The sequence below is a fragment of the Thalassophryne amazonica genome, chromosome 2 (genome assembly GCF_902500255.1).
Source record: "Thalassophryne amazonica chromosome 2, fThaAma1.1, whole genome shotgun sequence".
Taxonomy (NCBI): domain Eukaryota; kingdom Metazoa; phylum Chordata; class Actinopteri; order Batrachoidiformes; family Batrachoididae; genus Thalassophryne; species Thalassophryne amazonica.
The window spans coordinates 53993283-54013778 of NC_047104.1; the positions used below are offsets into that span (position 1 = coordinate 53993283).

The 20496-nt window shown below is 40.0% G+C and overlaps 1 protein-coding gene across 7 annotated transcripts in view; it reads right to left on the reverse strand.

Moving 5' to 3' along the window:
- Positions 1 to 20496, reverse strand: part of chd9 (chromodomain helicase DNA binding protein 9) — a 260945-nt gene that overhangs the window by 147254 nt on the left and 93195 nt on the right. For 6 of the 7 annotated variants that reach the window (XM_034186197.1, XM_034186214.1, XM_034186205.1 and 3 more), the window contains exon 3: positions 6743 to 7152. In XM_034186197.1, coding sequence (XP_034042088.1) covers positions 6743 to 7152 — 410 coding nt within the window. Of the gene's footprint in view, positions 1 to 6742; positions 7153 to 9954; positions 10113 to 20496 lie in introns of those variants that run through there. The other variant, XM_034186222.1, reaches the window with a different exon arrangement.

Consider the following 20496-nt stretch of genomic DNA (forward strand, 5'->3'; position numbering starts at 1 on the left):
AGGAGTGAAAATTCACACAGTCCCTTCTTCCACGGTGTGGCGCCATCCACGCTGATGCTCCATGATGATCCAATGCTGCTGCTTTGATTAGCGCCGAATGGGATGTTGCTTGGACAGCGAGAGTATCATATTTCGGCCGCAAAACACGCATGACACCACGTGCGTGAGCGTATGTGTGGTTAAATTTTCCAAATGACGTAAATCCGTTGTGGTGATGGAGAACTTTAACCCATGGCATAAGAAAATGTTTTTTTGTTGTTCTTGTTGTTGTTTATATTGTGGGACATGGGTGCCAATTTGATTTTTTTTTTCAACAAACATGTTTCAGGGAAAATATATATTTGCAGTACCTTGGCCGTAAGCATTTTTTAGAACCACCACAAACCAGGCTTTGGGGATTGTGGGGTCTGGCTCCATCTCACCAATTTTTGACATTTTTTAATGATTTGGTGCATTTTCAATCAGTTCAAAGCAGGAATACACCCATTTGCTTTTACTTCAGGTGACACTATTTGCAGAACCAATCTTTCATCAGTTTTTCTGCATTCCCTTTTTCCACTCTTAAAAACGCCACACGCCATTTCCCCCTTCCCTTTGTTATCCTGTAATGCTGAAGATTTCTTTACCTAAACTGAAGATTTCTTGGCATTTGTGGTAGCCAGCTGAATGCTAATGCAAGATTCCTCCCGTGTTAATAAAACACCCAAACTACAGTTAGACTAAAAGATGCACTCTGGGTCAGTCATGCTCTCTCACAGAACAAAAACCCAGTTAAAATCGGATCACTGTTTTAAAGTCAGTGATCGGATCTTTTTTGGATCCTACTTTGCTTTCTGTTGTTTTTTTGTTTTTTTTGGTGAATATTTTAAATGAATCCTTGAGAGTGAATGGGGCAGCCACCCCACAAGTAAAAAAAAAAAAAACAAACAAAAAAAAACAAATCCACCATACCGCTCAAACAGCAATTACATAATGTTAAAAGCCTAATTTTTAGCATAGGCCAATATATGGCCATGGGGATTGCGAAGGCTTTGCATCCGTCCGTCTGTGTGTCCATCCATACATCTGTGGTCAGCATAAGTTCAGTCCTAAATACCAATATATGCTTGTCACATGTTATGTAAAAGCTAGTAAGAAATAAGCATTTCTAAAACTGAAAATGCTGTTTTTGGAACCCAGTAACGCCTCTGAACGTATTCACAAGACATTTGGTGGATGTTAGCATGGTGACGTCACAGGCTGGTAGCTAGCTGCAAAACTCAATTTCATTTGTGTGTAAATATAACCTCTGTGTATATATTATGTAAACGCTAGTGAGAAATAAACACTTCTAACACTGAAAATGCTGTTTTTTGGAACCTGATAACACCTCTGCAGTCATTTGGAAGACATTTTGCGGACGTGAGCAATTTTGAAGTTAAAAACTTTTCTTACATTAGAGAACGTGTAATTAAAATTGCTTTAATTAAAAAAAAAAGATTTAGAAATCTTTGATGTTTACCTGTGAATTAAAACCATAACTTTTCTGTTGTAGTTGAGATCATTTGTCTGATTGCTCATTAGATTTTTTTGTTTTAATTTTTTACCCAAGTTATTTAAAGTTGAGAGTTTTTTGCAGTTATGCAGTACCAATTAAAAAACTATGTAGCTTTATTTGGTAAAAATAGAAATCGGTCGAACAATTTATGAATATAAAACATTCACTCAGCTCGACAGTGATTGATTCAACATCCTGCAGCTAACAGCTAATGTTAGCTGGTAAACTTCAGCACAGCTAACATCACGTAGAATTTTTTAATTACTCACTCACCTCAAACAAATTTGCAGAAGGTTTGTTGCTCAAACTCAATCTTGGGTTATGACTCGCAGACTGAGAGCTAAACTCTCGTTTGTATGCTAACGGTGTTAGCATTTTTATCTTCATCCGTTACCTCCACTAAATGTATGATTACTGGGGGAAAAAACAGCTCATAACCTTGAATGTTGACAACAATGAAAACCGTTAGCAGAACCACCACGCAGCCCCCCTAAAATATGATTTAATAAACCCCCTTAACCCAAAACAAAAATAATCCTTCTTCTTTGGAGCTTATTGGCGGCCTGCAGACAACACGGAGCATTACCACGGCCAACTGTTTGGGCGTGGAACTGAATGAATGGATTCTGAGACATGTCAAAAATAACCTGGAAATGTTCACCACGTGAGTAAAAACTCAGATTTCTGGTAATTTCCAGAAAACTTTCATCACTGAAGATGAAATGTTCCATTCAACAAAGCATGCTCTTTCCATTGCACAAATGAAAAAACATTCATTACTTGTTTTATGTAACACCTAAAATAGATCCTTGTCATTTGATATTTTATTAATTTATAAACAAGAGAAAAGGGACTTACATGTTGGTGTGTGTCACTGGTCCTTTGAGGTCAAGAGGTACCAAACAGTTCAACACAAACTTTAAATAGCAGTCTAATTCAATCCAAAATTGTTCTCAGTCAACTTGCAAAAACAATCAGATAGTTCAAAAACAATCCAATTCTATTCATTAGAACAGTAAATTCCTTTGGAAAATACCTCCAGACATCTTACGTCGCACTGGATTTGTTTTTTTGTGTGTGTTAGAAGTAGTAATGGGCGATAGAAACGATATGTGATATAAACAATAAAAAATTAGCCTACGACAGAAATTTTAATTCTATAGGACTATCACAGTAATGCATGCTAACGGACTGAAGATGGCAGCAATGCAACAATAAGGATGCCAGCTGTTATTAATCTCCACAGAAGAAGAAGAAGATAATGCATGTTGATGACGCAATCTACTCACAACCCGCAGAAGTTAAGAGCCACAAGCTCCAACTTGCAATGCACAATTGTCATTCTGATTAAACATGGCTGAAAGGGAAATGGAGGAGCTGGTGAAAAAGACCGGTGCAACATCCATTATTTGGACTTGGTTTGGATTTAAGCCAACGAGTGGCAGCAAACAACCAAGCCTTTCTGAACCACTGAATCAATATGAAGCAATTGTGTTGAAATGGTTCAGTGTTTCGAAGCATTTGATATAATTAAATATGGCGAACTCTGCTGGCCAATCTTCAGCATAACACTTGCATGGAATAATAAGATGTGATGAAAGAGTAAGGCACCGTTATGTATTAGGGCTGCCACGATTAGTCAACTAATCAACGATTATGTCAACTATCAAAATCGTTGGCGACTAATTTCATAATCGACGTCATCTTTTTTCTCTCAAAACTGTCGCTATACCTTCTGTTGCCTTTCTGTCCTTGAAGCACATGTGCAGTAGTGGCAATCCGGGTCAGCCGTGACGTCACTGGAAAAGTTATGCTCAAACAATATCATGGCTAGCTGGAAATGAAGCTGAAAGCTTTGGGAGCCTTTTAACCACATTAAAGAGGAAAACCTGCAATGCAAAATCTGCAAGGCAGAACTTGTCTTCCACGGCAGTACAAGGGTGACGCAGAAGTATCTGAGAAGTAAACACGTTGTGGCTGATTCTGACAAACTCAGACAATCGTCTCAGCAAGCTAACTGGCTAGTTAGCCGCTAACATTAACGTTTATAGTGAGTGGCTTATATTGACAACGTTAACATTAAGGATGATGATTTCATTAGCCTTAGCACAGGTTATCTGTTTGCTGTAATGTAACGTCACGTTTGAATGTTTTTACAATGCTACGTTACAGTGCTAAAAACTATGTTCCTCTTCAATTGATGACTTTGTTACTAAGCCAACAACATGCACACCTCAGAAAACAACCTGACTTAAGTAATCTTGAACATGTTGTTAACTGACATGAGACCCCTGTCCATGGTTGGCGATCAAGGTTTCAATTGTCTTTATTTTTAGTTAGCACATCATACTCTCACGAGCACCACTAGCTTAGCTTATGGCAAAGTAAAAGTGGACACCCTCGTTTTGGCCGAACAACTATCCAGTTCCTGGACATTCTGCGGGAACAATGGAACACAGCAGGAATCATAAATTGACGTCAGGTAATGTTGTCTTGCAACTGTGTGGCTTCCAGTCACGCTGACTACCGTCCTGTTGCTGACTTGCGCTGAAACCACTTAATTCTGCGTCAAGCAGAGGACGCAAACAAAAATTAAACATGTTCAATTTTTGTCATCCGATTTGTTTCGTCCTTTGCGCCCCACGCGCTGTTGTGGCGCCGAGCTGCATCATCTCGGCACCGAGTTGCTTCCATGTGGCGTTGTCATGACGACACACAACGCAACTGGGAGCAGCCCCGGTGTGAAAGGGGCTTCAGGGTCTATGTAACCTGTTCTGAAATAGTTCCATTATAATTTATATATCATGATATATATCGTTATCGCAACAGGCTGCCATGTAGATTGCAATATGGATTTTAGGCCATAATCACCCATCCTGAGGTAGGAAAATGAGCACCGCCAATAAGCTCGTTCAACTTGTCGTCTGTCACCAAAACAAACCTTGCCATATTTGTTTTTAAAGTAAGGGCCATTGCAGTGGCAAAGGTTACGAGAGTGCTAGTATGCGCACACAGTCCGTCAATGCTTGATTGCCGCACGTACACAAACGCAATACGTTGCATTTTTACGTTAAGGTGGTTGCAGCGTGCAATGGTGGAAAACATATGGAACCAAAATTGCACGGTAAATGGAACAAAATTGCAAATGGGGCAAATGATCAAGATCATGTGATATACAAGCCACCAATTAAATGACAGGATCTATTTCGGCATTATATAAAACCAGTTGAACTTGACCTCACCTCTCGGACTTTGTCACTGTGTCCGGAGTTCTAGGGGTCGCTTGGCTTGCCCTTGTCTCTCCCCAGCAGCTCTTTCAACAGACACCTCCTGATTTTATCGTAAACCAAAGTATTTGCATCAGCAATGCCACTGGCCTTGGCTCTGGATGGCATTTCCGAACTGTTCAAAAAGTTCATCCCAATTAGAATGGTGCCCTGTGGAATAGGCTGCGAGAGCTGCGCTTTGGACTTGTTTTGGATGTTTTTGGATACACTTAACGCTCCTATGGCGACACTAAATCTGGGAAATCATACTTAGTTGAGTGAGATTTATGCACCACTGAGTATATGTATTCAGAATAGGGCTGAAACGATTAATCAAGTAATTTGAATAATTCGATTACAAAAAATGTTCAAGGCAAAGAATTTGCTTCGAGGCTTCCTTTAAAGCTGTAGTACATATGCCAGCCCTGTAGGTGGCACAGTAATGCTCCCACAAAAAACAGAGAAGACCATAAAGCATGCCCATCACTAATGTAAGAGCTAATCAATGTAGCAGGCGATGCTACAAGTTTACAAAGCCACATGCAGAGTAAAATAAAGCCTGTTAAGAGAAAGGGTCCACGCTGATTGCCTGAAATGGACACATTATGCATTTAATGTGAAGAAGTGTGTTTGTACATTTTTTTTAAAACACGGTTTGCTCCACTGGCTGCTCTACACCTCCGCAGATGAAGCGAAAGGATGCCCACTTTAAATTAATCATGTTTAACTATTCCCCCCCAAAAATGCCTATATTCAGATCTGATAAGAGTTTTTAATCAACAGGCTGTAAAGTTAATTTATCAGTGCAGCTGTTGTGGAAACGCTGAACTCCACAGCCGTTTTTCAAAGGCTTTATTTGCCAAGTATCCACAGAAAACAAGGAATTTGACTTTGGCTTCAGCTGCACTCTTTCTGTATGGCATGTATAAATATGCACTAAACACTGAATAAATCACATTAATAAAAAGTGCAAATGAAATGTGCAATAAGAAAACAAAAAAGAGAATGTCCCGTCCGCAGACTGACGATTTTACAGACTGCCTGGGCTTATGGTTTGGCAAAGCTCCAGAACTCTTAGAACCAAAGCTCCAGAACTCTTAAAAATGCAAAAAAAAAAAAAAATAATAATAATTACACGGGAAAACACACACACACACAGAGAGAGAGAGAGAGAGAGAGAGAGAGAGAGAGAGAGAGAGAGAGAGAGAGAGAGAGAGAGAGAGAGAGAGAGAGAACACCCTAAACTTAAAAATCTACATGATGGCATAGCGACAGTGTGCCACTGCATAGGGAGAGCCCTGCCACTACTGATATAGTTTAAAAACACAAAAGTACTTTTTATCCAATTACTCGATTAATTGATAAAATAATCGATAGAATACTTGATTCCAAAAATATTCGATAACAGCAGCCCTAATTCAGAATGTAACAACGGTCTACTGCACTGCTTGTGTCAGAATGATACACATACATCTCCTTTCCAACATTGCTTTTTTTTTTTTTTTGAAAGTGGGATTTCTCTCATGTGATGCAACTGTCAAATATTAGTAGGATGCTTGGAAACTTGATTCCTATCCCTAATAATGGTTTAGTATCATGACTTAAAAAAATAAATAAATAATAAATAAAACGATATACAAAAAATATTATTACTATTACTATTATTTTCTGTCGCATTTTGCGCTTTTACCTCCTGACCAAAAAAAGCAAAAATCTGCTTGTACCTCAACATATGAACCAAATGCACCACATGCCGCAGGTATGATGTTTTCTTAAAAAGAAAAAAAGAAAAGAAAAAAGTATTAATGTTTGGACTTAAAAGAAATACTGGTTCAGGCTGGTTTGGATTAAATTAATTCATTATTTTTCAGTTAGGTGCATCAATAAAAATATTCACCTGTTTGATATAAACAGTAATAACGGCCATGTGAGTACATACCCAATTTTCGACTTCTGCTTGGGCTTGGACGAAGATACAATACAGGCCTTCCTGGAAATCTTGTCTTTGGAACGTATCTTTCCATGTCCTTTATGCTCACGGTCACGGTGGATTCTGTACTGTGAAGAAGAGCTGGGGAAGCTCTCAGGGCTCATAACCCTGGGGATGTTCTTCTCCCCACGCTGCCGGGCCTTTGCAATAGCCTCTGAAATTATCCTGTTTGCCTTTTCCTGCTTGTCTTGTAGAGTAGTCTCCATCTGATGATGTGTCCTCCTTCGTGTCCTCTTCTCTGATGATGAGCTGGAAGAGGATGAAGATGATGAGGAAGAGGAGGACGATGATGAGCTGCTCTTCATTAGGGGGCTGAGGACCCGCAGTTGGCTCCCGGGACCATTGGCATTCTTTCGAGGCTAGGGAGAGAATGCAGAATAGAAAACGGCATTGAGTTTTAGAATTCAGATGCAAATTTTATACATGCAACTTGTAAATAATAAAACCATGTTGACACTCATGAAGTTGTGAATTTAACCTTTTTTACAGACTCACTTTACAGTCATGTCACACTGACTAACACATGCACACACACTGCTGGCAGGCGCTTCTGAGCAAGATGCCAAACTTCACATTCAGAGTAATTTTTAGGCCAGTGTTATGAACAAACAGGAATCAACTCTGTCCTAACATCACAACCATAGTGGCCTAGTTAGGCCAGGTCTGGAAGAATGGTCCTGCATCACCACACCAACAATTCAAGTTATTTGTACAGACTCAAACCATAAGATCTCAAATCCCTACATACAAGCAACATCTCGACCTTATCCACTGACTGTTTTTGATTGTGGGAGGAAACCGGAGTACCCGGGGAAACTCATGCAGACACAGGGAGAACATACAAACTCCACACAGAAATGGCAGGAAGCGATCCCCCAACCTTCTTGCTGTCAGGCACCAGTGCAAATCATTAAGCCACCATGCTGCCCCAGTAAGCCACCATGCCACCAGAAAGCAATTCCAGCGGTGCCCAAGGATCCTCTGAAGAGACCTGGCACAAAAGGCATGTGGTCATTGTCTTAGATCCATGGTTAGCATCCAACTCTCACAATAATACAGTAAGACAGGACACTCCAGCACCCTAAAGACTTAAAATTGTTCTCCTGCAAAGGTATCGACATTGCCAAAAGGTCTCTGGCGAGCGACCTCTCATGACCTCATTAGCTTTTCCCAGGCATCTCAAAGGCCAAGGACCCAAAGACATGGTTATGGTTAGCATTAGCATAACAACTATAATGACTGTAAGTGAAAGTGGGCAAGGTGCCTGCAAGCTGACCTACTTGGGCTAACCAAATACCACATAATACTGCTTGTTTCTACACAAATCCATAAAGTGGCACCTCACGGAATTCAGCTCAGTGCTACACATAATTTTACACTGAATGTAGCTCGGTCTGCCACTGATGGTGCCACAGCAGGTTTGAACAACTAATGCTAATATTTTGTCTACTTATTAATGGTGTCATGAAGCATATACTGTATTACAAAGCAATGCTGATATTAAGCAGTTTTGTATTTCACCAAGTATGCTCTGACACTTGACCAAGTTTGGCACTGTGTCAGCTGAGCTACAACTCAATCCACTTGGCATGAAAATTGGACACAGAGTTGTGTAGGACATCTCGAAAAGAGCAGGATTCTGGCCAAGCTCCAGAAAACATCTCACATGTTCAAAACCAGCACACATTTAACCGACCTTTCCCAAGTTGTGCTGATCTGCGCTGAGCAACATGGTGAACTCCCACCAGATGCTCTGCTAAGGAAAACTCAGCCAGGTATAAAAGCCACTTTTACCATGAAATATACGCTTAGTGGGAAACATTACACCTCCTTTGTCAAACAGTCATAGACTTGTGGAGACTAGAAAAACTGGCTAAGGCCATTCCCATGTCAAATGCTGGGAGAATTGAGATGTACCTGTCTTAATAAAAATGATTCATACTGAAGCTAACTGCAAGCTATCAACACCCATTCTGACATGAAAAAGACCATTGTTTTGCCCAAGAATTAATTTAGAGCAGGTGTACATGACTTTGAAGCTGCTTTCAGAACATGTGACGTGAAAAACCACTCTGAAATCCGAAGCAAATGGAATTCTTTTCGGGGGGGAGGGCAAGGTAAACACTGGCTTAGTGTAGCAGGCTACAGTGAGCCTTGCAGACATAAATAATCCTGCCCGCCTGATACGTGATAATATGTGAATAATAGATGGTGTGACTACGGTTATGCCAACACAAGCACCTTGTAGTGGGCCATGAGCTCCGTCGAGAGGGAACCCATAAATGGATGACCTAATCTAAAATTGTGGTGCCTAGGAGGCCCAGGCACATCCGCTTTCTTGTTTCCATCATGTAGCCTAATAAAAAGAATTTGCTTGAACCCTCACCAATAAAGTGGGGGTAGGGAATTGAATAAATAGCAACTCCCATGAAAGGAAGCAGCAATAGAAGAGGCATTGTGTTTTTATTTGTACAACGCTGTTGCATCTACTAAGAAGAGATTCTGGAATGTTCTCCACTCAAGTTAATGGTTTTAAAAAAAGCGCGGGAGGAGGGGTTCAAAGTAATTATTGAGCCGAAGAATATGGGGGAACGTAGAAGCAGGGAGGCAAAGGAAAATATAAAATTAGGCGACAGAGAAGCATAGAGAGGGGAGATAAAAATGCACCAAAAACCAAGAGCACTGCAGCTGTGTAATACATCTATAAATAACTGAAATTACAGCCTGCCAGCGCCGCAGTGATTTCAATCTCTTGAGCAGTACAGAGTCCCGTAAAAACTGTGGGGGAGAGAATGGACGGCGGAGAGTAGGCCACATTTGGGCCGGCTAGGCTTCTCACTTCCACATGCTGGTCCGGTGACTGGCAGGAAGAACTCGGTCATTTAGGACACAAACAGAATTCCGTCCTACAGAGAGGGAATTTTTTTTTTTTTTTTTTAGCAGCTTGATGGTGTAATGGAACGACGGTGGGGGTGGGGAAAGCCCCGTAAATGGAGAATAGCTTGATAAGGTGTAAAAGCAAATGAGTGTGAGCGAGTGAAGCAATGAGTTCAAGATGGCGGCGGTGCAGCAGCACGAGCCAGTAGCAGAGGAGGTTGTTCAGTTCCTGCCGGCCCCTCCTCCCTCCCTCGGCCCTCCCCCTCCAGTCTCGGCTCACTTACCCTTCCTCTTGGCCTTTTCACTGTAGACATGGTGCCGGCTTTTTTTTTTCTTCCTCTCCTCACAAAAAAGCCAGTTCTTACTCCGCTTGATCCTTCTTTTTTATTCTTAAACAAACGCACTCTTTCCTCTCTTCCGTTAACACAGCGTCCCCCCCCTCCCCACCCCTCCTCCTCCCTCCTCCCCTCAGCTCTCCTCCTCGGGCAGTAGTGCGAGAGCAGCGCCGGAGTCGTTCGTCTCCTCCTCCTCCAGCGGGCTGGGCTCAGGAGGAGCGCATGGGAGCTCGCTCGCTCGCTCGCTGCCCCCCCCCCCCCTCGCTCTCTCTCTCTCTCCCCCCCCCTCGCGGTGTGCGTCTCCTCCTCACGGGGCGACGAGAGAGCAGCGCTGTGGGCGGTAGAGGAGGTGCGTGGCAGTCCAGGAAGCTTTCATTCTGCTTCAGCCAAGCCTCCCCGTCCCCTCACTCTCGCTCCGTGTCAAAGTTGTCTTCCCCCTGTCTCCTCTCTCTCCGCGCCTTCTCTCCTCTCCGCGTCGCTCCTTCCCACTTTGCCGTTCTCCTTTGTGCTTCCTGTCGTCTCCTTCAGCGGCCAGGACAAGGTAGGTCGCTCCTTATTTTTTTTAATTCACACAAAAAGGCTTTTGTGTTCTCTTTGGCGCTTGTTTGCCCGGTTTGTTTTCCCTTCCTTTTCTCCTTCCACACTTCTCTCCTTCCTCCTCGCTCCCTGGCTGGCGCGTGTGTGTCTAGATCGAGACTCCGGCGGTAGAAAGAAAAAACAAACCACAAAGCAGCGAAACGCATCAGCATGAATATTAGAGATGTCGTTAAAACCCGGACTCGTTTCTCTCTCTCTCTCTCTCTCTCTCTCTCTCTCTCTCTCTCTCTCTCTCTCTCTCGCTTTCTCTCAGGAAGTAGGCCAGCAGATGGTGCTAGCAGTTATTACATGAACTTTCACAATTTAACCCACAAAGTACTGAATTTCCTCCCACATTATATATATATATATATATTTTTTTTTTTTTTTTTTTTTGCCAGTACTGTACTATTTATGAAACAATCACCCAATAATCATAAATGGTCAAATGGACTCAATTCCTATAGTGCTTTTACAGCTGAGGCAGACAAAGCACTTTACAATGACAAGGCATTCATTCATTCATACACACACACACTGATGTCAGTATGTTGCCATGTAAGAGACTCAACTGCACATCAGGAGCACCTTGCCCAAGGGTCCTTAATGATTTTCCAGTGTGAAGGGGAATCAAACTGAGAATCCCCTTGTCACAAGTCCATGTCTGGAATTTCCAGAAAAACAGTGAAACATCCAAACTTACGAATACCATGGTACACATACACCCCCCACCACCACCACAACAGATCAATCAGATCAACACAATCCTGTAATAAATACCCCAACATATCAGGTCAAGTCTGGGAACACGCACTGCTGCCATGACAGAACTGTCCTAGGCTCCTGGTTAGCACTTAGCAATCACCAAAGCAGATATCCAGTCCATCCTCAACACCAGAAAGTCACCATGTATCAGGTGACACATGGACAGCTCTTGGCCTTTGCCAGTTGCTGGGTTCCTCAGTGCTAAAACAGCTGCCTACTAGATCATGGTAAAGCTACTCTCACACCTGGGGAAGTTTTGTGACAAAATGGGCTAATCTACAACCCAGAACGCCTTGTCTGATTTCCCCAAGCAACTTTCACCAGACAGCATTTGATACAGAGTCCTCCCAAGTCGGCACACCTCTCAGCAGAAGTCAGAAAAGTTGATTTTGTCTGTTCCCTTCCCAGAGCTTAATAAAACTGGTGTGCATCTTGTGACTCTCCCAACAATTCTTACTGTGCTCAGCATGAAAATTTGATGCAGTCGACCCTGTAACAGGCTGACCAGAGCAATTTATATAGCGTCAAATCATAAGTAACCTCAAAATACTACAACCCCTGGCAAAAATTATGGAATCACCGGCCTCGGAGGACGTTCATTCAGTTGTTTAATTTTGTAGTAAAAAAGCAGATCACAAACATGACACAAAACTAAAGTCATTTCAAATGGCAACTTTCTGGCTTTAAGAAACACTATAAGAAATCAGGAAAAAAAAATTGTGGCAGTCAGTAAGTTACTTTTTTTAGACCAAGCAGAGGGAAAAAAATATGGAATCACTCAATTCTGAGGAAAAAATTATGGAATCATGAAAAACAAAAGAACGCTCCAACACATCACTAGTATTTTGTTACACCACCTCTGGCTTTTATAACAGCTTGCAGTCTCTGAGGCATGGACTTAATGAGTGACAAACAGTACTCTTCATCAATCTGGCTCCAACTTTCTCTGATTGCTGTTGCCAGATCAGCTTTGCAGGTTGGAGCCTTGTCATGGACCATTTTCTTGAACTTCCACCAAAGATTTTCAATTGGTTTAAGATCCGGACTATTTGCAGGCCATGACATTGACCCTATGTGTCTTTTTGCAAGGAATGTTTTCACAGTTTTTGCTCTATGGCAAGATGCATTATCATCTTGAAAAATGATTTAATCATCCCCAAACATCCTTTCAATTGATGGGATAAGAAAAGTGTCCAAAATATCAACGTAAACTTGTGCATTTATTGATGATGTAATGACAGCCATCTCCCCAGTGCCTTTACCTGACATGCAGCCCCATATCATCAATGACTGTGGAAATTTACATGTTCTCGTCAGGCAGTCATCTTTATAAATCTCATTGGAACGGCACCAAACAAAAGTTCCAGCATCATCACCTTGCCCAATGCAGATTCGAGATTCATCACTAAATATGACTTTCATCCAGTCATCCACAGTCCACGATTGCTTTTCCTTAGCCCATTGTAACCTTGTTTTTTTCTGTTTAGGTGTTAATGTTTTCTTTCGTTTAGCTTTTCTGTATGTAAATCCCATTTCCTTTAGGCGGTTTCTTACAGTTCGGTCACAGACGTTGACTCCAGTTTCCTCCCATTCGTTCCTCATTTGTTTTGTTGTGCATTTTCGATTTTTGAGACATATTGCTTTAAGTTTTCTGTCTTGACAATTTGATGTCTTCCTTGGTCTACCAGTATGTTTGCCTTTAACAACCTTCCCATGTTGTTTGTATTTGGTCCAGAGTTTAGACACAGCTGACTGTGAACAGTCAACATCTTTTGCAACATTGCGTGATGATTTACCCTCTTAAGAGTTTGATAATCCTCTCCTTTGTTTCAATTGTCATCTTTCATGTTGGAGCCATGATTCATGTCAGTCCACTTGGTGCAACAGCTCTCCAAGGTGTGTTCACTCCTTTTTAAATGCAGGCTAACGAGCAGATCTGATTTGATGCAGGTGTTAGTTTTGGGGATGAAAATTTACAGGGTGATTCCATAATTTATTCCTCAGAATTGAGTGAGTCCATATTTTTTTTTCCCTCTGCTTGGTCTAAAAAAGTAACTGTTACTGACTGCCACAATTTTTTTTCTTGATTTCTTATAGTGTTTCTTAAAGCCAGAAAGTTGCCATTTGAAATGACTTTAGTTTTGTGTCATGTCTGTGATCTGCTTTTTTTTCTACAAAATTAAACAACTGAATGAACATCCTGCGAGGCCGGTGATTCCATAATTTTTGCCAGGGGTTGTATACACAAGTAAGCCCTGAAGTTGAGATCTTACCAACCCTGTTTGCAGGCACATTGGAGACAGTGGTTCAGACAAAGTACCTAATTGTTTTTTTTTTTTTGTTTTGTTATTTTACAGGTAGAAAGCTCAAGCAGACGAAGACTCAGCAGGGTGCTAAATCTGCCATGGCCCTTCTATCACGACCAAACGTAATGTTCAAAACAAGGTTGAAAGATCATGTATATATAATAGAAGATATACCTTACTAAATTTTCATATTTTTGTGGACTGCGCTGTTGTTTTTCTAATGGTTCACTTTGTTGTAGACACGAAAAGTCATGAGCTGCGTTTTTCCTCCAGTAATCATACATTAAGTGGAGCTAATGAGTGACGCTTCCAGCTGCTAACAATGCCGTTAGCATTCAGACGAGAGTTTAACTCTTAGCTTGCGAGTCAAAACCACAAGATTAATGACTTTGAGCAATGGAGAAAAATTTGTCTGAGGGAGTGAGTGAAAATAATACATGATGTTAGTGCTCTGCTGAGGTTTATCAGCTAAAGTAGCTTTTTAACTGTCGAGCTGAGTGTTTGACCTACTTTTTATTTTTACCAAATAAAGCTACACAGTTTTAATTTTAATGCCATAACTACAAGAAAAGTCTTAACTTTAAATAACTTAGATTTTTTTTTTAATTTAAAGTTTTTGAACCATCAAGTAATCAAAGAAAATAGCACAGTGCTGTTTCATATTTCTTTATATTTTAAGAAATATATTTCTTGACCACATCAGAAACATACATTTGCAGAATGAATGAGTGAATCTACCATTAGTACATGTACACATTACTTTTTATTGTATTTGTCTAAAAATAAAGTTTTCTAATATAAGAAAAGTTTTTAGCTTCAAAATATACAGTAATCAGAAATTAATATTGAATTAAAAACATATTTTTAAGGATTTTAAGGTGGTCAAGAATTTGAAAACGGAGACAATCAATAGCTCCAAAGCTCCTGCCAAAACTAGAAAAACTCAGAAGTGAGTGAAGGTTGAACAAGCTGATGTATTAATGTGCAATAAATACTCCTATTGTTCCATTTAAATTGATACTGAGAATTATTATTTTTGAGTTCCTTGAATTGTCATTTCTTTTACGGTGTAGTTTTATGAAGCACAATGTATGTTTTTTGGATTAAAGGCTGGTAGCACAATACAAGTTGTGTTAAAAGACGGGTGGAAAAATTGACCTGACCAACAAAAAAATAACTGAGATTTTTTTTGGTGGCTAAATAGACCTGAAAATGTACCAGAATGCATCTAAGATCTCAAATTTTTCTGGGGTGAACCCCCAGAGTCGACTGCCGGGGGCTTCGGGCCTTTGGCCCTTACCAAAAGTTTTTAGTTATGGGTCACTTTCATCACTGAATGTCATGTATGAACCTTTGGAGGTACTTAGAAAATTTGTGGGGTGGGTATACGTATACACATTCCACCATATTGCCTCCAAGGTTTTCGATCTTCTCCATTACGGACTCTGTTTCTATGCTTTTCAAATCAACTAATTTAAGATTCCCAGCTATTGAGACTGGATTAGTGCAATTAGTGCAAATCCTAAATATCTGATCTGTACAGATTTTATAGTAAACCCAGTTTATACCTTAAGGGGCTTCCTACGGATTTCTTTATGTAGCAAGTGTTTTTAACATAGTACTTCACATTGCTTTGAATAATAATAATAATAATGGCATTTTCTTAAGTTATATGAAAATAACAGGGATTCATAGTCTGTAGGATTTGTATGGCTCAGGAATGACTTTTGCATGGTAAACACACACACAGATATGTATATGAAGATACACCACAATACTATACAAATCAAGGATATCAGAAGAATGTCATCTATTTAGGAATCATTTGTGATATCAAAATGCGATTATGGTGATTGGTATCCTGCCTGATCAAGACTTATACACATGCTGCTCAAAATAATTAAAGGAACATTTTTTTTAATCAACATACCATCAAGTCGATCCAACTTCTGGGACATTGATGTGGTCAGTTAAGTAGCAGAGGGGGTTGTTAATCGGTTTCATTTGCTTTGGTGTTTATGAAATGAACAATAGGTGCACTGGAGGGGCAACAATGAGACAACACCCAAAACAGGAATGGTTGTACAGGTGGAGGTCATTAACATTTTTCCCTCATCATCTTTTCTGATTGATTTTTCACTAGTGTTGCATTTGGCTGACATCACAGGCAGTACTGGTAGCATGGTGTGGTACCTGGACCCTACGGCACATCAATACGTGCCATTGGCTGAAGTTTTGCTGCATCTCCCATTGCAGTCTCAAGAGCATGGAGGAGATTTCAGGAGACAGGCAGTTACTCAGAGCTGAACAGAGCCGTAGAAGGTCCTTAACCCATCAGCAGGACCGGTATCTGCTCCTTTGTACAATGAGGCTCAAGATGAGCACTGCCAGACCTATAAAACTTATAAAACCTATAAAACATACAGTTACCAAATAGTCATCTTTTAAGCAAATGGGACATATAGGACACCGAATGAAAGCTGTCTTTATATAGAATAGACTGCATTTTGAATTATGTGGACAGCTTTCTTGTTCAGATCAGAGAGTATGCCCTCACACAAACCCCCATGTCGAAGGTTGTCAAGACAAACTCTTGACCTACATCATATGTGGCCACTTCTGCTACTCATTGGCATTCTTTGACAGATTCGTATTCCATATTGGGGTGGTTAATGACAGGGTATTAATCCAATGTTGTTATATGCCATAGTGAGACCCAGTATTTTTACTGTGACCAGTTATTTTTGTAATCTAGACTAGGGACCAACCGATTATCGGCTGGGCCGATATTTGGCTTTTGTTGCGGATATCGGTATCGGCCATTTATACCGGTCGATATGACAGTTTATTTTTGCAGCGCTGCATGTAGCGACTCACTGGTCACCAAGTTCTGCCTTCCCACCCGCATAAAAAAAAAAGAGAGAGAGAGAGAGACCACCAGTCAGGGACTAGAATGTTCCATGAGGCCACAGTGCTGCAGTGAGGTTTGAGCACAACTGAATGCAGCATCTCTGTCCGCCTATTAGAGCTGAAACAACTAATCGAGTTAATCGATTATTAAAATAGTTGTCAACTAATTTAGTCATCGATTAGTTGCTAAATAACTTTGTTTTACCACAAATGTTTCGTTTCTTCAATATAATCAACCGAGCTTTGCTTTGGATCTTGAACCAATGAAGCAGTGCTTCGAGCTGCTGCTTCATTGGTTTAATTTGTTTTATTTTGTTTTATCTTAATTTTTCCCCACTAAAACCCTAAAGAGCATATGTCTGTGAGGAATATTTACCTTTTTATGTTAAACTGACCTGTTATGGTCTTCTGAAACAGTTGATAGATGTATTCGATGCTAACGCGTTAGCATGTCTATGGCGTTTTCAATGTTAAAGTTAGCATTAAGCTGCTGGCATTTCAGCATGTTTGTGCATTTGTTTTCTGTATAATAATTAATAGCTCAGCGTTTGTTGTTGTAAAAGAGTCAAATGTATTACAAATTCTAATATTTAAAAAAATATTTTTATTTATATATTAATAATAATGATAGCAACAATAATAATAGTAATAATAACTAATAATGCTAGATTACAATTTTAGAGGAAGAGACTGGAAGTCACATGTGTCATTGTAAAATGACCACATAGTTATACAGAGAATGTTGCACATATGAGTCAGGCTACAGTTTTTGATTTAGGTTTTATGGTTAACTGGTTATGCTAATTGCTCATTTGCAGCAACAAGAATACCTCTTTTTTAACCATATATTTTATAACATTTATATGTTTCAATGTTGTTTTACACCAACTCAGCACTTTGATAAAGCAATGCCATTTGAAATAATTATTTTTGTTCTTTATTATAAACTCTTTTATTCTTTATTATTTTATATTTCAACAGCCAAGGGACATTTGACAATTTGTTGATTTTCAAGTATTTTAAGTTTTAAAATAATGTTCTGTTGTTAAATAAAGTGATGGAAATAGAGAAAATGTTTCCCTGGCACATTTAAAAAAAAATCCCCGCTAATCAGATTAATCAATTAATCGTGTCGAAACCTCATCAGATTCATCGATGATCCAAATAATTGTTTGTTGCAGCCCTACCGCCTATCAAGCTCTATCAAAATCCTTCATTAAATTATACAGAGTTTCTCTTGTGTCTGTAGCTGCTGTTAACATAAAAAAGGCTTATTTTACAGTTTAGGGGCTTCGTGTTTTCAAAAAGCCCCAAGTTTGCTCAAAGGAGAAGAACATGGCAAAGATGGTGTGAGTGAGGGGTGGAGGGAGGGAGGGAGAGAGTGGGGAAGAGAGCATGAGAGAGAGAGAGAGAGAGGAAAGGAGGAGGGGGTTCACTCATTTTAACATGAAAACAAAAGTAAATACTGTTCATTGCAACTGTTTACATAAACGATCACATGATCATTTGCGTGAACAGTGAACTTTAGCACTAAATGCTTGTTGAAGTAGCAATTTTATGATCTGAGTACCATTTTGTGTTGCTGCAATGAAATTTTGGCAAAATGGACAAGACTGCCACGTTGTTATTCAATAATCTTCATTCTTTTATTTGTGTGCAACATACACTGTCACGTCTTTTAATATATTTATTATACTTCATGGACCATAGTGAACGCTTCTTATTCGTATAAATATGATGTCCTATAAAAACAACACTATAACAAAAATTGACCTGTAAACAGGATCAAATTTATTGCCAAAATCTTTCAATTATACCTGAATCTATATATGATTTTTTTTTCAATTGATAAAATCAATAAAAATATGACTGCATATATTCTTAATAATAATATATTGAGATACAGACAGTCCACAGAAGACATTTTCCATTGATACCAATCAAAATCAGAAACAGTCCAGCAGGTAACAATATTCATCATGTCCATGACTAAATATACTAAAACAAATACTTCACAATTGTACACATATCACAAATGTGGCCATAGTTAGCCCCAGATTAATCAAAATGCCCATTACTCTAAGTGTTCTGGTTTTACAACAACAATGATGAATTCTGTTTACTTTGTTTATTGTCAAATAAATAAATAAAAATGTTAAGAAGCAGCTTATATTGATGTTTTTTTCTGCACTGCATTAATGTGTTCTTTAATGTGCTTGGATTGTGCTCGAGGCAAGTGTAATACCTCAAGACTCAGTATTTGCAGATACTCAACATTACATAACTCTGATCAGGATCGAAGGCAAAAACAACGGAATGGGGACATTCCCACGAATGTGGGCGTGACAAAAGTGGTTTACTGAGGTGAGCATGTGCAGACAAAATACTGTTTACATTTTAAATCAGAAAAGGAAACAAAATAGTTTATACAACTGACTATGGGAAAAGGGTGGACTATTTACAAAGTCTGGTTTATTCACATCATTTCATGTTTTCTGCTTTATGTCTCCTACAAGGACACAAATGACACTGACACATGCCAATGATGGTCCTTTCCAAATCTGTGCAACAGTGGCCATCAGATCCACCTGCTTGGAGAGGCTTGGAGTTTGGACTTTAAAGGAGGCCACATAATTAAACAGCAGTGTTCTCTCATGCTGAAACAAATTTCCATCAGATTATAACAGTCAGCCAATGGACATGCACTCTGACTATACTCGTAGAACAACAGCACAAAGGAAAGCAGATGAAAGTGCTCAGAGTGCAAAGTGATGCCACCCCCACATTTCAAAGTATCAAAGACATGTAGAGAAAATGGGATTTTTAAACACTCAGGTTCATAGTAACAATAAAACATGAACTTTTCATAAAGAATCCTTGTTGGTTTTCCTATTAATTTAGCATGAACTTGGAATTTTGACCTTGACCTGTGACTAAAGCCTCGGTCCCACCAAATAATGAAGGCTGAAGAACGAGCCACGCATGGGTGTGGGGTGATTATTCGAAGAATGACCCACGTTTTGATCTATCACGTATCCACTATGAAGGTGCCACTATGTGCCTCTCTGTACCTCGCATGTGCCGTGTAGCAGCCTCTAGTGAGCCACGACCAACCTGTCATTACAGCCTCGAATGGCTCGCATCAGCCACACTAAGCCAAGTAGTGCCATGATAGTGCCATGATAACGCCATGTTGGCACACGTTTAGGCATGAGTTTGGTCCAAACCTCCAGCCCTCCCACACCTGGTCCCTTCAAAGTGTGGGTTTTCAATTCACAGATTCACAACAGCATTTAAAGATGTCCCTTCTTTTTTTTTTTTTTTTTAAATGCAGTCCAAAAAGAGACACTCCAGCACTGTTCCGCAGTTGTGCGCTGTGTGCCAGGCTGCTGTCCACCTGTAATGCACCAGACCAGCTAGACCCGAACCACGGGTTCCTGGAGAGCCGCCTCTGTGCTCCTCGCTGGCTCCGCGGCTCTCTGGCTTTTCTTGCGGCTTTAAACACACAAAACTTTATGTCTGTCCGTTTATTTCTGCAAAATCGCTCTTTTGCGCACGCTCTGCTGTTGTCCTTTCATGGACAGCCGCCTCTTTGCTCTTCCTAAGCGGCTTCCTTTCCATCCGTAGCTTGCTGGTTTTATTTTTTCCCTGGCTTTAAACAATCATTTTTACAACGTGATTCCACTTTTGACTTTGTGTTCGTCCGTTTATTTCTGCAAAAGCGCTCTTTTGCGCGCGGTGCCGTTCTGCATATAGAATGAGGTGGCCGTTTTATTATATACACCTGTGGATCATTCTATATATATATATATATATATATATATATATATATATATATATATATAAAATTTCTTTATTTCTTCCGCAGCTTACAAGTCACCATGATACAACTTTTAACTTTGTGTTATGTCTTCAAAATAGCGCTTTTGCACGC